Here is a 27,545-nt window from a genome sequence, read left to right as displayed (position 1 = left end):
TCCATTGATTTAAAATGCCATATTTATTAACTACTAAAAGTTTATATGGGCATTTTCAGTTTCTGGATTCCCTATTCTTGCCCACAGATTTGATATCTTACTTATTACACATTTAAAAAACTGCATTTCACATAAGAAATATCCTTGTAAGAAATTAAATGGGAATATGCTAATATTAGAAAAAAATACCAGCTAGAGATTGAAATAAAATGTCCACTTTAATATTTATCACACAAATATTTACTTACACTTATCTGAAAATTATAAGACAATTTGTGCATGTCACAATCATCTTACTAGTCATATAAGAACTACACATAATCATTTATTCAACTATATCAGGATAACACACAAGGTTTTTGTTTGTTTTAGACTTCTTAGTTAAAAGGAAACACCAAATAAGGAAAATGAATTTCCAAAGATTAAGTTATTAACAATACAAATAAAGATTATTCCTAAATGTCTTACATTTTTGCAATTTTGAATTATACTTACATACTCTTAGTTCCAAAAACCATAAATAATAACATGGGTCACTGTCAGGGTGAAAATATATATTTTTTAAAGCTTCTTTTAAAATATGCTATTATTATGCTTAACATCACTTGATTTATTCTTGGCACATGTGGCATCTGGGAAAGTAAAAATACATTTTGCCAATTTTATGTTATTGTGCAGGTACAAGAGAAAGAGCACAGTTTGGGATGCAGACAGACCTGTGTTCAATTACCAGCTTTGTTCAAAGTTATGTTGTGTGAGGCTGGTCAATTATTTCTTGGCACTGGGGCCAGGATTAAACTAAATAATGCATATTTTAAAATGCATAGCATGGGCACTAAATGAATGATAGATCCTTTCCCCAATTTATTCACACTGAAACAAAAGCAAAATATCACAGTCTTATGTTTTTGTACAACTTGAAAAACTGAAAAAAAATTTGGAAATTTAAAAATAAAATTAACATGTTTTGAAAAATTATGCTTTTAAGAAATAAAGAAAGCCTTCATCAGGTTTAAATATTTCTCAATAAAACTTAGTGCCTACTATACCCTGATTTTTTTTAAAGTCCTAAAGTATGATAAAATGGTCAATGGTTAAGGACTTTTGGTTTGTTTGTTTTTTTGTGCTACTGATACAAAAATAATGGCTATATTTAAGGCTCATTAAGTGATTGTAGTTGCCCTGAACCAAATCTATATTCTTGATGTTGTACTATCAATTGAAACAGACCTACTGCCTTGAATAAGAAGATTCATTTGGTGGCATGTGGCAGTGTAGCTTGTCTGTCATTGAGGATGATTCTTATATACACAATCACAAACCCACCTTTCTCATGCTAAATACTTGGTGTTTGGAAGATCTAAGATTCCTGAACATTAAATTTAAATTGTCACAAGGAATAGCCTACTTTACATAGCAATGCTTCCATCCCTATTCTTGGATCTTTTGTCCCCTACTCTGACCACCTAACAAATTGTCTTTCCAAATCTGACTGAAAAACCCCTCCTTCAGGAATCTTTTCCTAACCAAACTCCACATCCCTCCACTTATGTCCCTGATACTATTGTGTAGTTTCTATTAGCTTCAACCTGCATATATTATTATTCGTGTTTTATTTGCCTTCTACTTCCAGCTAAAATGTAGTCTCTTTGACTTCTTAAGCTTCCACAGTGTTTCGCACAATACTGTGCATGTATATATGTATGTGACTGTGTGTATGCATGTGATATGTGTGGATGTGCATGTGTTGAATGAATATAAGACTAAAGAACCTGGGTGGGTGGAATTGGGAACATTTCACAATTTTTCAGAAATCAAAGTTGCTAAACCTTCCTAATACTAAAAAATCTGGTTCCCAAAGCTATCTCAGTTTGGTTTTGGACATGTCAATAATAAAAAAGGCAGTGAAAAACCTGTTTAAAAAACCTTTATGAAATATTCCAAAAGGCTTTTTAATAAATTATAGAGAGCACCAAACCAATATGTTTTACTAAATAGTGGGCAAACCTTTCCTATAACTTTATAAATGTAGACTTCTTTTCATTCAAGACAAAGAATACTGAACAGGAATAGGTGTTGTGAATCAGGATAAAAAAGGCAATTCACTCTAAGTCAATATCTAATGCATATTTTGCAATTAATCTGAAAAGCCTTCTGTGATACATATGTATGTGATGGTAAGTAAAAGAATGATTTCTATCAGGATGCCGTAGATCTCTATAATTGTTGTGATACTATAAAATATGACACATATACTGAAGCTGCTATTTAATAAGAAAAATTTTGTTTATAATAGCTGTTAATATTAAAATAGGATATAATAAAAAATTATTTTCAATGTGTATATTTTCAAATTTGCCTGACAGTGTCCTTTTGAGAAATCTGACAATTTGTAATTAAACTACAGACATTTGAATTTCACTTTTACGATTGAAAATATTACACGCACATAACAAACAACGCTATTAGTAGCTTTTTACTGAAGCGCTCTGCAAGTTATATTTAAAGCTTTGCAATAAAACAAAATTCATTGTACTCTTTGTAAGTAAAATTTCACAACATATAATGTACACTATAATTACATTAAGAATAAATAAACGAAGCTTAAAAATTCTATGCCATAACAATGGATTGTTTCAGCTGTCATTTTAAATGTTAATTTATATGTTTGTATTGAGTACTAATGTATTTTAAACTCAAGAACCTTTATCTTTAAATAATATACTAAAAATATCAAGTTTGGAGTATAAACATAAAACTTTATGCCTCTTTTTCTATGTCATCTAAGACATAAAATAAGACAAATGTGAGGCAAAGGACAGTTCTTTCTGTTACTGCAAAATGCCTCCTTGCTTTCACATATATTTCTATGTCATTTCTGGATATTACAAGGTGACAAATATTACAAGATGACAGCTTGGCAAAGTATAAGCTTATTTAAGCGATTTCTTATTTGGAAGAAAGAAAAAAAATTAAACAAAGAACCTCCTTTTTTGGCTTAGTCATTCTCAATCTTTTTTTCTCTAGTAAAGTACTTCTTGAAATGCTATTATCATTTTAAACAGCACAAAATGAATTGGATTAATTTATAGAACTAATCACAATAGGTTATCGGTATAGATACTAGGGTGAGGTCCTAGAATTTGTTACACGTAAGGCTAAACTTGCAAGAGATCGCATAGCAAAAGTAGAAACTTTGTGACATATCCCAGCTTTTGAAATATAGTTAGAAGCCAATCGAAAAAGCCTTTCAGCACCAAAGGTATTGAAGTGCCCAGGAAGCACCTTCTCTACCAGACCTCTGTCCACTAATTCTATCAGACGTTCACAGGTTCCAACATAGTCACTTATCCTGCTGTATGGGAGCCAGTCAATCAGTGATCCATCATACACCACGTCTCCACTGAAGAGAATCTTTCGGTCTTTGTCATGTAAGCAAATACTGCCCCTGGAGTGACCAGGCATGTGCATAACAGTGAGCTGTCTGTCACCAAGGTTGATCACATCCCCTACAAATGGAAACAGAGTTTACAGATAAACATGTTGTATACTTGACTTCAATCACTTAAAGAATAAAAGAACATTAGGTGGTTTCAAAGAGGTCTGGAAGGATGACATTTACTTTAATTTTATTTCAAAAATACAATATTTCTTAATGATGATTTAAAAATAAAAATAAGTTGCCCATATTTCATTTCTATTGTTTGCTTGACCAGTGTTTGTCGAAGTGAGTTATGTGGAACACTATTTCTGTAGGTTGTTGTGTTACATAAAAGAAAAGGAAGATTCTGTAGTCAAATAGTTTTAGAAGTCTTTCCTTTGAGAAAAATGAAGCAGCTTTTTTTCTACAAGGCTTCTGAGAACTTTTTAATATGCTAATCTACATTGTAGATATACACAAGGGAGATATGATTGTACCATTTCTCAAACTTATCTGACCGCAAAACTTTTATTTTTCAGTACATCCATGGTACAAGTATCCTGATGACACAATTCATAAATGCTGCTCTTTGAGGTCTGAGTGCAAAATTGCTATTTCACTGGATTTAAATCAGTACTATCTTAAGTAAATCATCATAATTTAAAAGTTCCATATTGTTATCTTTAGTGCAAAGGTACACACAGAAAAAAATTAAAGACATATAGTTAAAAAGTTAATAGAATTAAAACTGTAATAATTGGAACTTGTTAAACCTAAAAGACAATGAAAGAGGAAAAGAGGAATAAATAAGAAATAGACATAGAAAACAACAAAATGGCAGACCTAAATTCAACTATATCAATAATTACATTAAATGTTAAAGGGATAAACATTCTAATCAAAGGCAGAGATTGTCAAAATAGATTTAAAAAGCAAGGTACAGGGGCTGCCTCAGTTGGTTAAGTGTCTGAATTAGGCTCAGGTCATGATCTCAGGATCCTGGGATCGAGTCCTGTGTCAGGCTCCTTGCTCAGTAGGGAGTCTGCTTCTCCCTCTCCCTCCACCTCTCCTCCCCCCAGTTGTGCATATGTGCTCTGTCTCTCAAATAACATCTTAAAAAATAAAAATAAATAATAATAATAATAAAAAGCAAGATACATATGCAGTCTATAAAAGAGGAACTTAAGGTCAAAGACAAAAAGAGGCTGAAGAAGTTATACCATATAAAGATTAATAAGAGAACTAGAGTGGCTATATTAATATTAGACAAAATAAGGACTATTAGTGAAGAAAAGAGGTACATTTTATTAGGATATACATTAAGTGGACACACTAAAAAATTATAAGTGTGCTTGTACCTAGAATAGAGACTAAAAATTCATGAAATAAAAACTGACAGAACTGAAATAAGAATAAACAGTTCAGGGGCACCTGGGTGGCACAGTTGGATAAGCATTGGACTCTTGATTTCAGCTCAGATCATGATCTCAGGGTCGTGAGATTGAGCCCCATGACAGGCGCCATGCTCAGCATGGATTCTACNNNCTCTTTCTCCCTCTCCCTCTGCCCCCCCATGCTCATTCATGCTCTCTCTCTCTCTCTCTCTAATAAATATTTTTTAAAAAAGAATAAATAGTTCAATTATGCTTAGAGATTTAAATATTCCTCTCTGAATATTCGTAAAACAAGTAGATAGAAAATCAGTAAGAATACAGAAGATGTGAACAACACTATCAACCAACTTGACCTAAGTGACCTATATGAAACACTTTATCTTAAAACAGCATATATTCTTTTTAATTGCACATGGAATATTCATCAGGCTATACAGTGAGGCAATAAAGCAAGTTTCAGTAAATATGAAAGGAATAAAATCATAAAAACATGTTCTTTGACTACAACATAATTAAATTAGAAATTAATAACAAAAATAAATATGGGAAATATCCAAATACACACAAAGTAAGCATCACAATTCTATATAACTTATGGATCAAAGCTGAAATCACAAAGGAGATTAGAAAATCTCTTGAACTGAATGAAAATAAAAATAAAATATATCAGAATTTATGGGATGCAGCTAACATAGTGCTTAGAAAAAAGTTTATTGCTTTAAATGCTTATTTATAAAGGGTTAACTGTTTAAATTCAAAGTTTCTAACCAAAGTTTTGATCTTAAGAAGTTAGGAAGAGGAGCAAATCAAATATAAACTAAGTGTTAAGGAATAAATAATGAAGGCTGGAGCAGGAATAAATAAAATAAGAAACAAATATCAATAGAAAAAAATCAAAGAAACCAATAGTTGGTTCATTGAAAAGAGCAACAAAATTGATATACCACTGACTAGATGAAGAAACAAGTTAGAGAAAACACAAACTGCAAAAATCAGGAATGAAAGAAGGGGTATCACTACAGACCCTAAAGAAATTAAAAGGAGTATAAGGGAATTTTATGAATAACTTTAAGTCAACAAATTTAACAACTTAGTTGAAATAGACAAGTTCTTAGGAAGAGACAAATTACCTAAAGTGATTGAAGAAGAAACAGAAAATCTAAGTAGACCTATATCAAGCAAAGAAATTGATTAATAATTTAAATCTCCCCACAAAGAAAAGTCCAGGCTCAAAGATGGCTCCATTGGTCAATTCTGTCAGTTGCTCATGACAGCAAAAGAATTTAGACTTTCAGACTATAGATGAGGAGGGAAAGCTTTCAAATTCAATTTTAGACAAAGACAATGTAAAAAAACAAAACTACAAACTAATATTCCTAATGAAAGTAGTCCCCAAATCCTTATCAAAATATTGGTGAATTAAATACAGCAATTTATAAATAGAATAATGACCAAATGGGGTTTATCCCAGAATGTAAATTTGGTTTGACCTCTGAAAATCAAGTACTGTAATATACTATATTAGTAAAATAAAGGAGAAAAGCCATATGAATATCTCAATAGATGCACAAAAAGCATACGACAAAATCCAACCCTTACTGGTGGTAAAAACTTTCAGCAAACTAGAAAGAGAAGGGAAGGTCCTCAACTTGATAAACAGCACCTATGAAAAACCTACAGCTAACATAACACTGAAATAGAAACACTAAATGCTTTCCTCCTAAGATAAGAACAAGGCAAGGATGTTTACTTTTACCAATTCTATTAAACATTACACTGAAAATTCTAGCCAGTGCAATAAGCCAAGAAAAAGAGAGTGATGTCACACAGAGTTAGAAAAGAAGTAAATCTGTCTTTATTCACTGATAACAAGATCTTTTTGTAGAAAAATCCTAAGAAATGTACAAAAAAGCTAGAGAATTTAAAAAGCAAGTTTAGCAATGTCACAGCGTACCAGATCAGATACAAAAATCAATTGTAGGGGTGCCTGGTTGTCTCAGTCAGTTAAGCGTCCGCCTTCAACTCAGGTCATAATCCCAGGGTCCTTCCTGGGATTGAGCCTGCACAGGGCTTCCTGCTCAGCAGGGACCCTGCTTCTCCCTCTCCTGCTCCCCCTGCTTGAGCTCTCTCTCTCTCTGTCAAATAAATAAATAAATAAAATCTTTTAAAAAATCAATTGTATTGAGGTACCTGGGTGGCTCAGTCGTTAAGCATCTGCCTTCGGCTCAGGGCATGATCCCGGCATTCTGGGACCGAGCCCCACATCAGGCTTCTCTGCTGGAAGCCTGATTCTTCCTCTCCCACTCCCCCTGCTTGTGTTCCCTCTCTTGCTGGCTGCCTCTATCTCTGTCAAATAAATAAATAAAATCTTAAAAAAAAAAATCAATTGTATTTCTATAAATTATCAATGAGCCATCAAAAAATGAATTTAAAAGGCCATTTCATTCACAATAGCATTAAAAAGAATAAAATACTTACAAAGAAAAATTTAATAAAAGATGTTTTGTTCTATCTATACACTGAAAAATATAAAAACACCGTCAAGAGAAATTAAAGACCTAAACAAAAGGAGAGCTATGCCATTTTTAATAAAAAAAATATATGTACATATTTCAAATAAAATATTCCAAAAGGGCTTAAAATGTAAGAAAAAGTTATTTGCCCCATTTGGACTCTATCTCTAATCCTGCTCCCAAGAATCAACCACTTTTCAACAATTTTTTTTCTGGTAGCTGCCTCTACTAGATATACCATCTCTAAGTAATTTTTATATTTCATTTCTTGATTTACCAATGAGATATACTGTACTGATTTCATTCATGTATTACCATTTCTTGGTTTTAAAATTTTAGATGATAGTGGTTGACTTCTACTATGAAATATAAGAATTTTTAGCTCTCTTTACTCTTCACTCTTCTACTGGCACTACACATTTATATATTTCTCATCCTCTCATCCTCCAAAGAGTAATGATTTAATTGCTCTAGTGTGGAGCTATTTATGCCTGGCATAGTATCATTGTTGGGAGTGTTATCTTTGCCATCATCCTGATGCTCCCTTTCAACTTTCTCTGGCATTTAATCTCCTGTTTCCTGTATTCCATGTCTTCCTCTTGCTTTATTTCCTTATTTTGAAGGGAGTAAATAGGATAAAATTATATCTTAGTAACTTTCTAAGTAACAGCATGTGGGCAATAATCTTTTTGAGAACTTCACTGTTAGTGAAATGGATGTAGAATTCTAAATTGGAAATAAATTGTATTCAAATAAGGCATAGTTCTTTTCTAGCTCCAGAGCTGTTATGATCTGTCCAAAGACTTTTTAAAAAAGATTTATTTGCTTATTTGAGACAGAGAGAGAGAGTTGGGGGCGGCGGGGGGGGGGGGGGGTGGTGGAAGGGAGAGAGAATCCACAAGCAGACTCCCTGCTGTGCACAGAGCCCTACCTAGAGCTGATCCCATGACCCTGAGATCATGACCTGAGCTGAAGGCAGACACCCATCTGAGCCACCCAGGATTTTTTAATTTAAATTTCTGGAAGCTTGATTCCAGTATTCTGAAATTTTACAATAATGTACCTTTGATTGGGTATGTTTTTATTCATGCTGGGAACTCTGTGGGCTCTCTCAATCTAAAATTTTACGTCCCTTAATTATGGGATATTTACAGAAGTTATCTTTATTATACTTTCTTTTCCTCCACTTTCTCTATTCTACCTGTGTCTCTTTTACTCCAATGATGAATTTTCCAAACTGGTCCTCTACTGGTTCTCTCCTGGTTTTCATTTTGCATATCTGCTCTTTAAGTTTTTCAACTTTAGCTTCCAGTTCTACTAAGAAACTTCTACCATTATTAGGGGCGCCCCGGTGGCTCGGTCAGTTAAGTGACTATTGATTTTGGCTCAGGTCATCTTCTAAGGGTCACGGGATCAAGACCCATGTTGAGCCCCATGTCAACCCCCATATGGGGCAGGCACATGTCTGNTGCCTGCCTCTCTCTTTCCCTCACCCTCTGCCCCTCCCCCTATTGCACATGTGCCTGAAATCAATCTTTTAAAAAAAACAACTCCTGCCGTTTTAAATTCCAAGACTCTTGTATGTGTGTGTGTCTGTGTGTGTGCATATACTGTTCTGTTGCTTTTTATTTTTTTCTATTATTTTTTTCCTCTTGTTGCTTATTTTTAAAGCATCCTCTTGTCCTTTGGATGTCTTGAATGCAATAGCTTCTGTCATCCCGATGCTATTAATGATAGTCTTCAGCTCTCAAATTGCTTTATGCTATTTGTTTTAGTATTTGATCTCAAGTTAGACGATTTTCTCAGATTTTTCATAATGCTTGGTTGCCTGTTTAAGAATGGGGGGTGAAAAGGCTGCCTGAAGCACATGTATGGGGAACTAGTGACCAAGGCTTCACTGTAGAGAGATCAAGCCAAAGATTGATTAGAGATCAGCATCTTTATCTTTCCTCCAGGGCTGGATACATTTCCCAGATAAGATTCTTCCAATTTGCTACTTGGGGGGTAAATCCTTCTTGAAAACTAGTAGGGAACACACACACACACACACACACACACACACACAAATTTCTTCTATTTTCCATACTGAATCCTGAGCTCAATAATAGTCTTTTAAGGTTCCTGCAGTACAAACTGGATTGGCTCTTCATTTCCCATTGCTGCCAGAAGATAAAACTGCTGACTCAGTTATCACATTTACTCTGCAGTGTCCGAAATAGTTCAATATGGATTTATAGTTAAACAGACAAATCATGGTCCCTTTATAGTAGTCTTAGTCAGGCTTGGGATGGAGTCAAGTTAGATGAGTTTTTCAACCTGCTACCTTTCTGGAATCTGTTTTTTGTTTTTAAACTCCCCAAATGATTTAAGTCCACCTGTCATTAACTGTGATTATTTTGGTGACTCTGGGCAAATTGTTTAAACATATATAACAGGGGACAAATGCCTGCACTTCGTATCATTTGAATATTGTAAATAACAGACAAAAAGATGTATGCCCAGTCAAGAAGAAGGTACTATATTAACCTCAGTTTTATCTATCTTCTTGTAGGAAGATACTATTTCACTATTAGTAGAAGGAGTTGTTTTTCCATATAAGATGATAAACTGGATAATGATCCCTCTTTGTCCCTCATTTACAAGTCATCTTTTGGTCTAGTTATATGGTGCCCAGATTTAAGTGATCATCAGTTCACTAAATGAAATGTAATAAACTAGACTTCAGTCTCCTTATGCTCTAACTAAAGCAACGACTTTATGCTGTTTGGATATGTGCTGGTCATGTGTGTGTGTGTGTAACTGTGTATGAATTTTTCATATAAATATTTTATATCTCCTTCTAGGCATCTGGATTATGATAACAGCAAGTTAGCAGGCCACACCATTCAGAAGAGAAAGGAAATTAATATTCCTGAGAAAAGAGGAAATTAGATACTACTTGAGAGGTGAGGCATTCTGCTCTTAATGAAAAACACCTTTTGATTTAACACACTATCCTCAGCTTTAAGTGTTTGGTAAATATTAAGCTTTTTTTTCACATTTTCAAAGACTTACAGGCCTCCTGCAGTTCCAAAATGGTGTAATGTTACTACCATCAACTGGGATTTAGGAAACCTGGATTTTAGTCCCAGCTCTTTTCCAAACTGGATATGTGACCTTAGGCATGATATTCAGGCCTGCTTGGACTCTTCATCTATAAAACAGTAATTCTTATCATTCTTTCACCATTGATTTCCTATTGCTGGAACAGGAGCAAAAGTAAATAAATCAGAAGTAATGTATTCATTCAGAGAAGTTAATATATTTTAAATACTAATGTAAACATTTTTTGGTCTCAGTGCTACAATTAATTTACTCTGAATACCCATCAACTGCATGGAAATCCTACCTCTAAGAAGTATCAATTTTATCAAGAAATACAAGAAATACTGTAAATGTACTTTCCTTTCATCTCAAATTGTCAGATAATGATTCCCACCTAACCAGTCTTTTTTTAAATCTTTAGATTTAAATTTTAATGAAATGACTTTTTCAGTGTGGTGTGAGGTACAGAATCTGGCTTTCTATTTTTTTTATATTTCAAGTGATGAAGCTCTCATCTGCACAAAAAACTGATTATTGTAAAATATGTCATTATTTGTCATATTGGTCAGTCATAAAGTAGCCTTATTGTGCAACAGGACTTTTCTTCCTTTTGGAGGAACGTTTTAATAAATAAAATTGGTAATTAAAATGCTTTCAAGATGAAAATGTGAGAAGGAGATTTCATATCTTACTCAGAATTACCATAATATATTTATGGGGTAGGATTTATGATCTGCATGCTTTGATCTATTTTGCCTTGGTTCAAATCCTAGCTTTTGTCACTATCTTGCTCCGTGGACTCCAGGCAAGCCATTTAATTAGGGGTCAGCCACCTCATTCAAATATGTTGTAAAGATACAATGAAATCAACCAAAGTATTCTAAAAAGAAAAAAGGAAATTAACATACAAATATCGCTACTGTAGCTAATTAGTTCAATTATTTAAGTGCCTGCTGGGGTTGAGAGGGCTGGGGCCCTATTCTACTGTATTTTATTCCATTAGCTTCTCTCTGACCCCATCCTGTCTTTTACAGAGCCAGAGGCCCAAGGCTATCCATACATTAGTCCACATACTTCACCATCACCGGAAATAACCTCCTTATTAATTTTTTCAGGCCTTGCTTTAAACCAGACCATATATTGTCATAATGTAGGACTCACATACTCTACTTTTTATGTTCGCTATCAAGCTTTTCTCTAATGAGGCTATATCAAGAACAGAAACCTACCTGGAAGATAAGGATGCACAAGCGGATTGGAACCACTGCTCTCTAGTGGCTTTCTAAACCTACAGGTGGGAATTGCTCATACCCAGCAATGACCACTGACATAGCGGATGAAGTCAGCCGGCCTCAAAAGAACAAGCATGTCATGAGCTCTCTGTGAAGAGTCATTCCTTAGAAATCTTTTCGCTAGAAAAGCATCTGTAAATCACACAGGTGTTCGGGAATAGAATGGGAAATCCCTAGTCACAAGCCTCTGTGGTGTTACTACTGTACCTTACACAGGAAACTGACTAGGGAGTGGGCCCGGCTTTAATTCCAGTACTTGGCGTTGCCACACGGTGCCAGAACTGGTCTCTGGTAGAGAAGGCTACGATGGCCTTGGCTCCGATCGAGTGGGCTTCTATTCAGGGAAGGGAGAAACAGTAGTGGTGTTTCTGCGATGTGACAAAACAGGCCAGCTTACAGCCACGCACGTCTGCAACATGCATCCCTCCAACAGTTTTTCCCAATCCCCTCCCTTAATGACAGAGCGCGCGCCCGCGAGGGCCCATTACCATCCTGCAGGATGAGGGTGGGCTGCACCGCCTGCACTCGGAACTGCCTGGCCCTCCAGCCGGGGCTGGGCGCCCGTACTACCTCGCTGTCAGACAGCCAGGTCACGGTCTCAAAGTTGTCCCCGCGAGCCAGAGCCTCCGCCTCGGCGTGATGCACGGCCACCCGGTCGAACTGGTAAAGGCCTCCGGAGTGGTCGAAGTGCACGTGGGTGGCCACGGCCAGCAGTGGCCGGCACGCCGCGTCCTCTTTGGCCCCGTGATCCTGCAAGAGGCCGGAGGAGTACAGGTACTCCGGGAGGCTGCGCAGCCCCAGGCCGGTATCGATCACCACATCTTGCTCGGAACCGCGCACCAGCCAGATGTTGGCGCGGTTGCCGGACTCGTAGAAGCGTTCCTGAATCCAGAAGATGCCGTCGCCCAGGGACTTGTGGGCGTACCACTCGAGCGCGGACATACTGGGCAGGGGTGCGGTCGGGCGGTGTGGGTGTAGGCGTGTGTGCCTCCGGCAGGCTGTCCAGATGCTAGGAGCTGCGATGGTGTGGAGCGGTCAGCCTGCAGCCAGGAAGGAGGCGTAGAGCGAGGAGAGGGCGGGGGATCCGGAGGTGCGAGGGCGGGGGGAGAACTAGGAGGAAGGACGCGCCGAGACGCGGCCTGGAGACTCTGCCCGCACCCTCCAGCCAGGTCCGCAGAAAGCAAAGCTTGCTCTGCCCGCACCTAGGCGCTGGAGTAATCTCGGCTTCAGTAGCTGCAGCACGAGGGAGCGTTAATGCAGGGGCACTGCAGCAGACTGGAAACCCAGGAGATACTTTCTTCACCCCGGGGGTCTGACTGCAGAGGGGAGAAGCAAGTCGGGGGAGGTGCCAGGTCCTCCCACCCGCTGCGCGCTGCGAAGCGCACTTCCAGCCGGCGCCGAAAGAGTCAGGCCAAACCGGATGCAGGAGTACGGCGCCTGCCAAGGGCTAAAAAGCTCTTTGCCCAGCGGGCGGGGCCTAGCTAGGGAGTGGGTGGGGCTAACTGGTTGGGATCCGAACTGGGCTCTGAGGCCGCGTGGAGGGCGGAGCGCGCTTCTCCCGAGGTGGAACGGGTGTCCCAGCGCCCGCGCCTTCTATCTGCACCCCTTCCTTGCCGGCCGGCACCTCGGCTGCACAGTTTTACCCAAGCCTCGAGACTTAGTGAGCAGGTAACAGAGGGAGCAATTGAGGGGTTGGGAGGAGATGCAGAGGGTAGAGAGAAGTTAAAGGGGCACATGGAGAAGGTGGGGGAAGTCAGGGGTGGCGATTCACTAAGGGGAGTTGGAAGATAGCCTTTACCTTTCCTTCTAATCCCTTCAAAATCTTTGAAACCCGTTCTTTCCAGATTTTACCTAGTCTCCACTTCCTAGGACTGTTTGCAGTGAGTTAGAAGGGGATTTATGCTCTCTAACTGATGGTAGATTTTCAAATCTGGTGACTATATGATTGGTTCAGGCACGAGTCATTGCCGCAGACTTGCTGCTTAAGGACCGACTATTCAGTATGTTTTCCTAACTCTTGGCGCTTTATCCTGTATCGTGGCGGGACGATTTGTTAACGTTTTTCTGATCTTCTAAAAAATGAAATTTTTTATTCCTTCCCCCACTCTCCATTTTTTGGGTTAGTTTGTCAGCTTTTGGAAGAGAGCAAAGGAAGTTGATAGAAAGGCTCAACTAAGTAAAGGTGGAGGCAGTCGCACCTTGTGAGAATAGGAAACGTGGATGGTGCCTGGGTGTGGCCCAGTCAGGCACATAAATCATCCCTACTATTAATCCCAGGTCCCTGATCCCACCTAGCACCTCCCAGCTACTGAAACATCAAGTTAGGCTTCAAAAATTCCCTAGAGAACTTGACTAACCTCCCTACTTAGCCGGGAAAAATTATAAAGATACCCATGAGATAGCATTATAAAAAATAATTATGAAACTCCTTATGGTGGCAGCTACTAATAAGCCTTCATAGGAGAGATATACTGTCTTCCCCTACACTCCTAAAGCCTTTGGTTAGGATGCAGCTTTTCTCAATATTGTCCTCATCTAATTAGAATCTATCCAGTCACTCTCTTCAGGGCTATACTTACATGCAAGCTCTTGAGCTAGATAATGTGTGAGAATAGAACTGGATAGGAAAAAAAAAGTTGTGATCTGGGTTCTCAAGAATTTGAGGGAAGATAATATCTATGCACAGATATTTCCAGTGTAAAGCAATATGGGATATATACCACAGAGGAAGTAAAAAGTAGGTGCTATAAGGATACAAATGGAAAGGACTGTTGAAGAGTGGTATTTGAGCAGGACTTAAAAGACCACTGTTTGTTAGGAAGCTCTCAGCTGGGAAGTACAGAGCTTTCTGTAGTTTGGCTATTTTTCCTCTAGGCAGAGGGGAACCACTGTAGGAGAAATGGAGGGATATCCTTACTAGGCGGTTGGTGTCTGTTCTTTCTTAGTTCTCAACATGGCCTTTCCATTTCCTGTGCTAGACTATGAGTTACATGAGAGCAGAAGCTTTGTTTTGTTCACTACTATATTCCCAGTTTGGAGAAGATGGTCTGACACAGAGGGTGCTTAATAAATACTTGATGAATGGATAATTGAAGAGCTTACTGGAAAGACAGACAAGAACTGACAATTACAGCATGATTTTTAAAAGGGTAATAAAAGCAGTATAGTACTTGGGAAACAGAGAAGGGAGAGCCTACCTCCATGTTGGGTGGAGAAAATGCTCACAGAGAAGTATCATTTGCACATCATTTTAAATGATGCTGGGGCTTGCACAGGTGGCTGTGGGAGGACGGATTCTAGGCAGAAGGAAGGCTACATGCAAGAGCTGGTGTTGCAGAGTTGAGTGGCTAGAGTATGGCATGCAGGGAGCAAGAGGCCAAATGTTAGACACAAAGCTTTGTTAGTTAAGGAGAGTGACACATCAAGGTTTATGTTTTAGAAAGCTGACTGGAGAATGGATTGAAAGGGGGAGTCTGGCTATGGGAATTTATTTTTCTGTATTAGAGATCCGAATGAGAGATGGTAAAGGCCTGAATAAAATCAGAGGTGAAGGAAGGTCAACATATAAGAGAGGATACAGCTTAACATTCTATTGATGAGGAGATTGAGGGAGATGGAGAGGAGGTCAGTATGACTATCGGATTCTGATTGGGGCAATTTAGGTGTCATTCATCAGAAAAGTTACTGTGACCTGGCTTTCAGTGCCTTCCCCCAGCTTCCATACCTGCTTACATCTGTTTGTACATTTATTCACCTAGCTAATATGTGCAAGGGACAGTGTGAGATGTGGAAGACAATACATTTAGGCCGCAACATAGCTCATAAAATGTTAGTGCTACATGGAATTTTAGAGATTAGCTCAGCCTCTGCCGCAAGGTTGTCTTTATAGTTTATTAGAATGGGCTTTGCATTTCAACTCTTGGATACTTGAACTATACCCATCAAACTATCTCAGAACAGTTCTGGATAGGAATTTTCAGGAGTCCTTCCAAAATGGAAGATGATGCTTCTGATTTTACACTTTTAATTTCAGTCAATTTTACCATTACTAATTCACTTCTTTATAAAGATTAAAGACATCTGTGGGATTACAAAAGTCTTCAACTAGCCTGGAAGTGTGTTTCGGGTAGCATAATGTAGATGAATAGACAATGGAAAGGTACCTGAGGCTTTAACCCAGTTCTGTCTTTATTAGGAATTAACTGTGTGTCTTTAGGCAGTCAGCTAACCTCTCAGGGCTTTACTTCCTCTTTTACAAAATGTGAAGTTTAATCTGAAGCAGTGGTTCTTATTTGGTCTACACGTTGTAATGTCTGGGAAGGCTTTTAAAAGTCCTAATGCCTAAATCGCATCTCCAGAAATCGTGATTTCATTGTTCTGGGGTGAAGCCTGAGTTTTGTTTTGTTTCGTCTTGTTTTTAAATTCTAATGATTCCAGTGGACGTCCAGGTCTCCGACTTTAAAGTTCTGGAAGTTTAAAAACAACAACAATGTTACTAGTAGGCTGACTGATTTGGGTAGATTTGCTCATGAAATCATATGACAGAAAGAGAGAAAGAAAGAAGGAGCTTAACATTAATTGTGGAACTGTTGCTGTACAGAGAGCACCGTGCTAGACAGTGAGGGTTGTAAAATGTCTACTGTTACTACAGCCGAAGAAATAAACAGAAAACATAAGGGAAACTCCTTCCCTTTGGAAAAGGCCCATTTCCTAAAAAGGGCATTGTTTCTATTTCTTCCGGAATTAAAGAGCAGCAATATGTAACACTTCAATTTTTAAAAATCCATTTATTTTAACAGGATCTCTATAAGAGCAAGGTGGGGTGAAATGACTGTTGTGGATTTTGAGGGACTTATGCTGGGTCTTCATGTGAAAGGGGTTCCAGTCAGGGAGTAGATTGCAGTGGAGAGAATGGTAAACAAGACATGATAATAGGGCCAAGAGAATAGGTGCAGCCATCTTAAAAGGGCCCTGAATACTTGGGTATGGAGTTTGGATTTAATTCTGTAGCCAAGAGGGAAATGAGAAGAGTAGCATAATCAGAACTATGCCTTAGGATGAATAATGTAGAAGAATAAATTAAAATAAGTAGGAAGAACAAGGGATACCACAAAACCTGCTGTCAGTCAGAAGTGAGGTAGAAAGGGGCTACATGGGATTATGGTAGAGGAAATGAAAAAGAAGGGACATTTTGAAGGAAGAATTAGCTGATTGATTTGATGGGAGGGATGGAACAGAGTGAGGAATCAATACTGATGCGCTCCACATCATCAGATGTTGGTGACTGGGAAGATAATATACCATGGATAGAAATAGGGATGTAATACCTGAAAGGGCAAGCTAGTTGGTGGAGGGGAAAGATGATCTCAGTATCTTAAGTTTAAAGTGCTTTCCAAATATTCTTTTGATAGTGAGAACATGGGCTGAAACTCAAGACAAAGGTCATTGCTGGAGATAATAGTATGGGACAGGTCATTACACCCTGAGTGTGGATGTGTTTTCTGAAGACCAAGATCAAAAAGCAGAAGGCCAAAGATTGGACCTTAAGGCCTTAAGGAATTCCATACTTAGGACATTTAAGAAGAAAAGTAGACCAAAGAAAAGAAAAGTCAGTGGGGTAGAAAAACCTAGAGGGTTTGTTATTGTTGTTGTTGTTGTTGTTGTTGTTGTTTGAGGTTTTTGTTTGTTTTTGTTTGTTTGTTTGTTTGTTTAAGTAGGCTCCACACCTAGCATGGAGCCCATCATGGCTTCAACTCAGGACCCTGAGGTCAAGAACTGGGCTGAGATCAAGAGTCAGACGCTTAACCAACTGAGCCACCCAGGCGCCCCAAAACCCGGAGTTTTAATAAAGCCTAGGAAAGAGAGAGTTCCAAAAGGGAAGAGGTAACAGTGAGCCGTGTGCTTTGGAAGGCCAAGAGTCTGACAAAAGGCCAGTGGGGACCACTGGGGCCTTTGCATTTCAGCATCTTTCTGAGTGTAGTTCCCATCACGAGTGAGGTAAAAGTGAACCCCTTACTACAGCTCACGCAGGGTTCCACAAAACCTGGCCTTGATCTGCCTCTCCTTGCTCCTCACTCCTCACCAACGACATGGCTTTCTTGTTCCTCGGACTCTCCCAGCATGTGACTTCTTCCTCTGCACTTGCTCTCCTTTTCTCTGTAGCCACCTCTGCCTCGTCCCTCCCTCCTGTGGCTCACAGGCCTTCTCCAGCATGCTGCTCAGATTTATCCTCCCCAGAAAGCCCTTCCTTGTGTGAAAAGCCACTACCATACCCCTTCATTATTCTCTGTCCCCTTACCATGATTTCTTTTCCTTCAGAGCTCTATTGATGATTTTCTAGGGCTGCTGTCACATTTTATCACAAACTGGGTGGCTTACAACAACAGAAATTTATTCTCTCACAGTTCTGGAGGCCCGAAGTCTGAAATCAAGGTGAAATCAAGGTGTGGGCAGGGTTCGTTCTTTCCGGAGGCTCTGAGGAAAAATTTGTTCCCTGCCTCTCCTAGCTTGTAGTGCATCCTAGCACTGTCTGGCGTTCCCGGCTTGCAACTGCAGCACTCCAATCTCTGCCTTCGTCTTCACATGGTGTTCCCCTCTGTGCGTGTCTCTCTGCCCGAATTTCCCTTTTAGAAGGACACCTGTCATTGGAAGAGGGCCCACCCTGATCCACGATGACCTCATCTTAATGTGATTACATCTACAAAGACTTTATTTCCAAATAAGGAAGGTCACATTCACAGGGGGTTAGGAGGTCCAGCATATTTGGGGGGGACACAATTCAACCCACAACAAGAATACATACTATTATGTTACACACTTATTTGTTTACATAATTGTATTCTTTCAGCTGCTGAAATATAAGCCCTTAGGACAGGGATGCAGTTTTATTCAAGGCTTTCTGGGTCCTGCCACAGTGCCTGGAATGCTCAGTATTGGTTGGTGAATGACTCAGTGAAATTGGTCTATATGAAGTAGAGGAAGATTTAGATAATGAGGAAATGGGGAAAGTTGTTTAAAAAAAAATCCCTTCAGGGGCGCCTGGGTGGCGTAGTCGTTAAAGGTCTGCCTTCCGCTCAGGGCGTGATCCCGGTGTTCTGGGATCGAGCACCACATCAGGCTCCTCGGCTGGTAGCCTGCTTCTTCCTCTCCCACTCCCCCTGCTTGTGTTCCCTCTCTCACTGGCTGTCTTTCTCTGTCAAATAAATAAATAAAAATATTTAAAAATAAATTAATTAATTAAAATTTAAATTTAAAAAAGCCCTTCATTCAAGAAGTTTGGGAGGGTGAAAAAAGAACAAGGCAGTGGTTGACTCAAAGGATTCCAAAGATTGAGGCTCTGGCCTCACTTGTGAGCCATTTTCCCTATGAGATAGTTACTGGAGTCTAAGAAATACTTCTTAGCTCTGCAAGAGAAGAAAATGAATTTGTCAGCTTCTCTAGGTACAAGAAAACTGACTCATAATAGCTGAACTAAAAAGAAATACATCTGTAGGCCAGAAGGCCATGTAATCATTAAGGGTGACTCAAGAGCTAGGATTGATTTTTCTGCCAAGGGCAGTGTATTCACTAATGATATCAATTTATACACCCAAAGGTACTTGATAAATATGGATGTTTAGAGGCAGCAGAATTTGGTATTTCTTAAGGGATAGTCCATCAAGCAAAGGTAGGTGATATACCCTCTTTTTAGGGTGAGTTTTCCCAACAGTTTCTTAGAGCTCACTTCCAAAGATTCTGGTGTAGGTTTGAATACTTGAGGATCACTTGAGGTTCGGTATATTTAACAAGTTCTCCAGGTAATTTTCATGATCAGGCATTTTGGGAAATGTTACCTGGAATTGTTCTTAATCTTTGCTTAGTATCAAATCCCAGATTAGAATTAAGCCCAGTGATCTCAACCATGCCTACCAGGCTCCCACAATTCATTTCTTAGAGTGAAGGTGTGTCTCTCTGCTCAGCAGTTTTCATACTTGGGAAACCTGCTTTGTGTGGGCTCAGCATATGCTTGAGTGACTCAGCAAATGAAACACAGCCATTTGGATATTCTCCCTCTCTTTTAGTGTGGACAGATGGAATGAGCTTGACTATCAAAATAAGTACCTTTCCTATATAACTTGTGCTTCATTGTTACTAAATAGTGAATGAGGTGAATTGATTACTGATAGAATTCCAATTAGTAGATACAGAAAGAATGGAATTACAATCCATAATGGAATAATGAATCTAGACTATGATCATCAATGGCTGCTAAAACCATTAGGTGCAAATTGATGGGGAAGTTTATACTAGATGAAACAGACTGATAGCACTCGAACCCACTGACCAGAGAACATCACTGAGGGAGAAAGGGAGGGAGAGACTTCATGTGCATCCTGATGTAATGCAGTAGGAAGAACAGAGCATCTCTTTTAAGTGCTCTTGCAAAAGATTTAACTCAAATTTAAGTAAGCCTCTAGTCCACCTATTTAGAAAATACAGGGACTAGAGGAGGGTATTAAACCACATCTCCTGGATTCAGTTCCTCAGATTCAGAAATGGGAGAATGTACAGCCTTGCTACTTTCAAAGTGTGGATTGCACACCAGCGGCGTTGATATCCCCAGAGAGCTTGTTAGAAATGCAGATTCTCGACCAAATGAAAGCCTCTGCATTTTAACAAGATTCCTAGGTAATTCTCATGTGCCTTAAATTTGGAGAAGCGTTGTCCAGGAAATGACCTCATGTTTTCAACAAATAATGGTAAAGAAAGAAAGAGAGGGGAACTGTTGAGTGGTATGGGAGGATATATTACTGCTTTGTTGGGCTTGCAGGATAATACACGTATTATCAATGGGAAAAGAGATTTAGAGGATGCGTGTTAGAATCATTACTACAGTGAAATGCAGACTTGTAATGAAAGAGCCTTGGTGAAGGGATCGCTGTTAATATGCTGCCAGCTCACGTCTCACACTATAGTACAATCATGTTTCAGACAATTCAGAAATTCAGTGCAGAACTTGCGTATGTGACATCTCTCCTGTCCCCAAAGTTCAAAAGAGTGCAGGTTTATCATACCTTTAATTTAACTATTTCACATGTTTTTCTCTGGACTTTAAAAATTTTGTTTTTGGTTGGACACACTTCAGCGTCTTACTGAGCCTGTTCCCATTTCTAAAAGGACATTGGATTACATCTCAAGGATTCTTTCCAACACTCAAATTCGAGGATAAATAAATCATTTAAAAATCTCAAGTGTATATGACTAATGATAGTGCATGTGACTAATGACAGTCTTCAAGTTGAATGAAAAAGCAAGGCAGCCTGTCTTCATCAGCCAGACCTTTCCTTGTCCACACTTTTCACAAATGTGCGAGATCTCGATGCCAAATCACAGAGGGGTGGAGAGAACTGTGTCAGCTGGCTGTACAGTGGCCTGGACGGCATCCCAAAGGAGACCAAGCGTCAGCCGTTCACCCAGGGCCTAGATGAGGTAGTTGAGTCCATCCAGGTGTCACCTGCGAGGCATGACTAGATGTGAGGGGTCCAGAAATTAGTCTATCATGTGTTTCTTTCTTTACAAGTTTTATTTTCCGTAAGATTGGCCATGTTACTTAACAGGCGAAGTTTTATATTTTGCTTTAAAATGTTGGTTTCCTTTTTTACATGATGTCTTTCAGAATTTGCCCACTTTTCTGGTATAACTAATTCTGATGGCTGGGAATAAAGGACGTGGACGTGCAGCTTACACTTTCAATATTGAGGCAGTTGGATTTGGCAGAGGTGAAAAGTTACCTGATGTAGTATTGAAACCACCTCCACTATTTCCCGTAAGTACATTAAAAGCAGATTTCTCAGTTTGTTTTTTCATGTTTCGAAGAAAATTAAAATTCTATATAGGACTGAATAGAGGATATCATTATAATATCTTAAATGTGAGAAAGTAAAGGAGAGTATGCTTCACTGCTGTTATTCCTTCCTGAACCTCTTCTAATTTTTAACACTGCTTTCTTAAGACACGGAAAAAAGTGTATACACCTTTCCTTGAATATACTCAGTACTATGTGAACTAAGAAAGGATTTTTTTCAACTCCTGCATCTTCTATTGCTGTGTTTGATGTATTCCAATGTCAAAATAATATTTTTGAAAGTCAGGTTAGATTTTACAGTGGTCCCCAATGGTCCTCACTCTACCAGACTTTTACTTAATGATTTTCTTCTCATTTTGTATCTATAGAATTTGATTTTGCTCCCTAGTTAGTATACCATTTGGTCTTTTCCCTACTCAACTTTTTTTGTTTTGTTTTGTTTACTTCTCTATTTTTTAAAAGTCGATTTGAATTTTGTTGCTGTTTCTCAACATCAAAGAACTACATTTAGTGTTGCTTTTAAATTTAATGAGTATGCTGTAAACTTAATTGGCATAATACTTAATGCTTTCACTTTACATTTAGTTTAAAACCTAAGCTTACATTTCCAGGTGTGTATGTGCTGCAGTATAAAAAAATGAAAAAATCATAAATAACCACATACCCCTCAATCCAGGAATCTTTCCCTTATTTCAAAAGGGAAAAGTCCCTTGTCAAAAGATATGTAAGTAGAGGACCCTGAACAAATGTATCTAGGGATATAGATGTCTTACACAGGGAGTCTACTTTTTGCTCTTGGTATTTTGCCTTTTTGATATTTAGTAAATATCCTGAAACAACAATAAACATCTCATATATAGGCATAATGTCACTTTATACATTGCTTTTTTTCTTTTTTTTTAAATACATTTAACAGATTTATTTTTTATTTCTTTAATTTATTTTTATTATTTATTTATTTAATTATAATGTTATGATGAGTATTAAGGAGGGCACGTATTGAAAGGAGCGCTGGGCGTTACATGCAAACAATGAATCATGAAACACTACATCAAAAACTAATGAAGTACTATATGGTGATTAACATTGATTTCTTTTAAAACAAACTCTTCTCCATGTGTGAGGATACTTCTAAACACTGGGAATATTAGGACATGTTTTATACTTGGAATAACATTGAAATTCCTTACTGCTGGCAAACTGGCTCTGTTTGATATGGCCTTGCCTATGTCTCTCTAACTTTTCCTGTCACTGACCTTCTCTTTCCCTAGCCATCATGGCTTCCTTATTCTCTCAGATGTTTTCCTCTTGCTGGTTTCCCTAGCTGGAGCAGTCTGTTCTCAAGTCTTTCCGTGATGGCTTCCTAATTTTATTCAGCACTCTGCTCCAACATGACTTCCTGAGAGGTCATGTGTGCTTACCCTGTCTAGACCAACTACCTCCAACCTTCATGTACTCTGTCCATCACTCTTTCCTCGACCCAGTTTTGTTGTTTTCATGCCACTTATCACTACCTGAAATTGTGTATTTCCTCATTGTTTACTTACGTCTTGTGTTTTTCTCCCCTAGAATATAAGTTTCATAAGGGCAGGAAGTTTGATTAGTTCATCATGGTGTCTCTTGTTGTCTAACCGTGTCTGGCTTATAGTACACACTCAATAAATAGTTGTAGAATGAATGAATAAAATCAGAGTGAAATTTTGAAAATGCACCCTATACTTAGCTCTGATACTTTTTTTTTAAAGAAATGTCTTTACTACCTACCCTGAGGCCCCACTTTCTAATAAATATATGTATTTTATGAATATATGTACATATATATCTATATCTATCTATTTATCTATCTGTCTATATATATGCATGTGTGTAATTCTTTAAAATTGAAGACGTAGAGAGGCACCTGAGTGACTCAGTCGGGTGGGCGTCTGGCTCTTGATTTCACCTCAGGTCATGATCTCAGGGTCTTGGGATCAATCACTAGGTCGGGCTTGGCGCTGAGCGTGGAACCTGCTTGGGATTCTCTCTCTTTCTCCCTCTGTCAGCCCCCACCCCAGCCCTGCACATGTGCACACGCTCTCTCTCTCTGTCTAAAAAAAAAAAAAGTTGAAGATGTAGATTGAAACTCCTGCTTTGTCATTTACATATCATATGAGCTTATAAATGTTCACTTCTCAGTTTATTTACTGTTAAAGGGAAAATAGTGATGATACTTTCAATGGGATCATAGATGTTGAATATTGAGGACATCTTGGTAAGAGTAACCATTTGCTAAATAATAGATGCTACTTTTATTCTTTTTTTTTTTAAGTTACTCCTCCCACTAATACCACCACTACTAATTGAAGTTAGTAGGAAACTAAAGCAGTGGCTCTCATTTGGGTGCCTTGACTTCTAAACTATGTAATCACAGTCAATAGACTATGTGACAAAATAATTGTTGGTGTGGTCAGTAGGAAAATTAAGCATCTTTCCTACCTCTAAGATAAGAGCGAAGTAGGAAATGGCCTGAAAGGTTAAATAGATTACAAAAGCTCAGCATCTTCTCAGTTGATTTTCAAGCTTAGTACCTATAAAATGTAGTTTTTCAATAAAACTGACATTTTCCAGATTATAGACAAAAGGGATATTTAAATACTTAGCTTATTTAAAAAATTGTCTCTTTAAAAGGATACAGATTATAAACCAGTGCCACTGAAAGCAGGAGAGGGTGAAGATTACATGCTGGCCTTGAAACAGGAGTTGAGAGAAACTATGAAAAGAATGCCTTATTATATGGAAACACCTGAAGAAAAACAAGGTGGGTATTGGACTCTTTGATTATGTGGTGAATGTATACAGATGAAACAATGTTTCTATACAAGATATATGGTCATTTAATGCTGATTGATTGATTTAGTTCAATCAGAAATTATCCACTACCTTGAAAAAGCATACTTAATGTTGATTTAAAAGAAAATGTATTTTATTTTTTTAAATTTTTTTTTAAAGATTTTATTTATTTATTCCACAGAGATAGAGACAGCCAGCGAGAGAGGGAACACAAGCAGGGGGAGTGGGAGAGGAAGAAGCAGGCTCCCAGGGGAGGAGTCTGATGTGGGGCTCGATCCCATAACGCCGGGATCACGCCCTGAGCCGAAGGCAGACGCTTAACCGCTGTGCCACCCAGGCGCCCCCAAGAAAATGTATTTTAAACTTTTTTATATTTTATTTTTAAAATTACCTTTCAAGGGGCGCCTGGGTGGCTCAGCGTTAAGCGTTTGCCTTTGGCTCAGGTCATGATCCCGGGATCCTGGGATCGAGCCCCACATTAGGCTCCCTGCTCAGCGGGAAGCCTGCTTCTCTCTCTCCCACTCCCCCTGCTTGTGTTCCATCTCTCGCTGTGTCTCTCTGTGAAATAAATAAAATCTTAAAAAAAAAAAAATTACCTTTCAAGAGAAGCTTTATGTCTTTGGCGAAAATTATGAAAAACAAAAATATTAAAAAGTAAAAATCACCTATAATGCTTATGTCTGGAGATCTATTAATATTTTATTGTATGTTCCGGATTTTTTTCTTTTGTATGTATATTCTTTTTATAAAATTGGACTCATAGTCTTTGTATCTTCCTTTTCTACTTAATAGCATGTTATTAGCATTTTCACATACCCTTAGTATTCTTGGAAAATATAATTTTTAATGACTATGTGGTATTTCATTGTGTATATATAACATTATTGTGAGTAGTTCCCTCCTGTTAGATTTAAAGTGGTTTTTTGCTCATATATGTATATAATGCAATGATTACTGTCCTTATGCTTAAGTCTTTATGTCAGTCTCTATTTAATATATTGGTTAAAACTTTTAAAAGGCTTGACTATATTTTGGCTTATTATTTTGTATATCAGACATAATAGGAAGTATAAAGCATGTACTCATTGATTATGCCAAGGACAGAGAGGAGAAATTACAGTTGGAGAAGGCTTGACACTCTCAGACAGGGAGTGGGAAGTGGTTTTAGAGGAAGAGAACCCATTCCTGAATAGTTATTTAGCACAGTAGATCTATATTGATTTTCAGTTTCTGCCCTTGAATGTTGAAATTAGAGAAATCGATATCCTTGAGTTCCCAAAACAACATCATTAAAGCATGAGAAATTCATACAGTATCATCTCATGCCATTAGTATTAAAAATGCATTCCATTTTCACTCTCTGTAAAAGACTTAGAACTGGCTAAGAGTCAAAAAGAAAGTCTTATACAGTAATATTATATGTGCTTATAATTACAAGAAGCATTTTAGACAAGTTCATTTGATTTTTCAAACATAGCTGCTTGAAGTTGATATAATGGTTTCATAGGATATTTTTATCTCAAAAAAAGTGAATTTTTTTAATTTTCATGTTATGTTGCATGCTTTTATCTGATTCAAAAATGAAATTAAAGCTCTCATTTTAAAGATTTTAGTTAGATTAAATGAACTAATAAACATTCATTCTTAGTAGAAAAAATAATAGTATAGGGTATACTTTAATCTTTTTAAAATTAGTGTTTTCTCTAGACCATGGAACAGATTTACTTAACTAAATGTGGTCATTATTAAAGCACAGGTCTAATTTAAAAGTATATCATATTATTAAAACATATCTGTGAGTCTTTTAAACAGGGACATTAGGAACATAATTTTGTGGCTGGTTTCTGGGAGTGGTTGGCTTGTACCTGGATTAAGAGGCTCTTTATCTTTGATAATTGCACAAAGTATTTAAAAATACAAGGAATCTTTGTTTCTTTTTCTTGAGAAAATGCTTGTATAGAATTTTCCAAACTGATACAAGTGCATTCTCCTTCAAAATCTTCATGTTTTCTTTTCTTTTCTGATGTAATGTGTTTTTAGAAAACTATGGTTGAAAATGAAGTTTTTTTTAAAAAAATACACATACGCATGCATGTTTATAAGTTAGTATAATATATACTATATATATATATATATGCTTATCTTTGTGTGTGTATATATACATATATATAAAGTGTTTATATACTATGCATACCACAAATGAGAAAGAATTGGCCACACTGAACAGGAGTATGCAACTATCAGAGGGAGCTGTACTCTGGGTAGTGTTCTATCACTGTACCTTCACCAGCCTTCTCCTATCGTTCACCACCCGTATGGTTTAGGAAAGGACTCATGTAAATAAATAAGGGTAAGAGGTCTCAAGGCTTCCTGATAATCAAGTGGCTAGTGGCTCAGGGTATTGAGATCACAAAGAACTGAGGACATAGAATGAAAATATTTCTTGTTGTGATATCTTCAGAATTTGTTTATAATGTTTTCGGGTAGAATTATAGAAATGATTGGTATTTTCTTTATGATGAAATGTATTATCTTTGTAATAAAAGAAGAACATCCATGAATATTATTACTTTACTGAATTATAGCTGCAAGGGTGTATGGAGAGCATCTGATGCAAGGGTTCCCAGTTCAGGTTCCTAAACCACTAGGGTCCTCTGAGGTAGAAACAGGAATGGCAGTTGTGATGGTTCTGTAAGCCATTTTTAGAATTTCAAAAGCTCAATAGAAATTATACATTTACCTGCGCTATGGCTACAAGATCTGTTATTGAATAAATGGAGTTTGATTTTTATTAATTAACTATCAACGTGCCATCAGGGTCCATGGGACCCAATTTTGATTTTTGAGTTTCTTTTTGAACAATGATTGATATTCATAACTTTTATTTTTTAATAGAGATCTTCCAAAGAACAAAGACAAATTATTTTTTTTTAAAGATTTTATTTATTTATTTGACAGAGATAGAGACAGCCAGCGAGAGAGGGAACACAGGCAGGGGGAGTGGGAGAGGAAGAAGCAGGCTCATAGCGGAGGAGCCCGATGTGGGGCTCGATCCCGTAACGCCGGGATCACGCCCTGAGCCGAAGGCAGACGCCCAACCGCTGTGCCACCCAGGAGCCCCAAAGACAATTTATTTTAAAAAAAGAAAGAGGGACTCAGTGGGTGGCT

The 27,545-nt window shown here is 37.9% G+C and overlaps 2 protein-coding genes across 4 annotated transcripts in view; one reads left to right on the top strand and one right to left on the bottom strand.

Annotated features, from left to right (window-relative positions):
- POLR3G (RNA polymerase III subunit G) overlaps positions 1-27,545 on the top strand; it is a 97,816-nt gene that overhangs the window by 44,091 nt on the left and 26,180 nt on the right. Inside the window, exons 4-6 of one of the 3 annotated variants that reach the window (XM_008700832.2) lie at positions 10,172-10,273; positions 21,360-21,509; positions 24,216-24,345. In XM_008700832.2, the coding sequence (XP_008699054.1) occupies positions 21,393-21,509; positions 24,216-24,345 (247 nt within the window). In that variant the 5' untranslated portion in view covers positions 10,172-10,273; positions 21,360-21,392. Of the gene's footprint in view, positions 1-10,171; positions 10,274-10,376; positions 12,158-13,232; positions 13,373-21,359; positions 21,510-24,215; positions 24,346-27,545 lie in introns of those variants that run through there. The other 2 variants (XM_040622099.1, XR_005832427.1) reach the window with 2 other exon arrangements.
- Positions 200-12,675, bottom strand: MBLAC2 (metallo-beta-lactamase domain containing 2). The gene is made up of 2 exons (XM_008700833.2): positions 12,193-12,675; positions 200-3,509 (listed from the first exon to the last, which is right to left on the bottom strand). The coding sequence occupies exons 1-2, from the start codon at positions 12,644-12,646 to the stop codon at positions 3,124-3,126; spliced, it is 840 nt and encodes a 279-aa protein (XP_008699055.1). The 5' UTR covers positions 12,647-12,675; the 3' UTR covers positions 200-3,123.

Source organism: Ursus maritimus, unplaced genomic scaffold (genome assembly GCF_017311325.1).
Source record: "Ursus maritimus isolate PB19 unplaced genomic scaffold, ASM1731132v1 scaffold_5, whole genome shotgun sequence".
NCBI classification, from domain to species: Eukaryota; Metazoa; Chordata; class Mammalia; order Carnivora; family Ursidae; genus Ursus; species Ursus maritimus.
The sequence above is the reverse complement of the archived record's forward strand: the minus strand, read 5'-3'. Positions and strand labels throughout refer to the sequence as shown.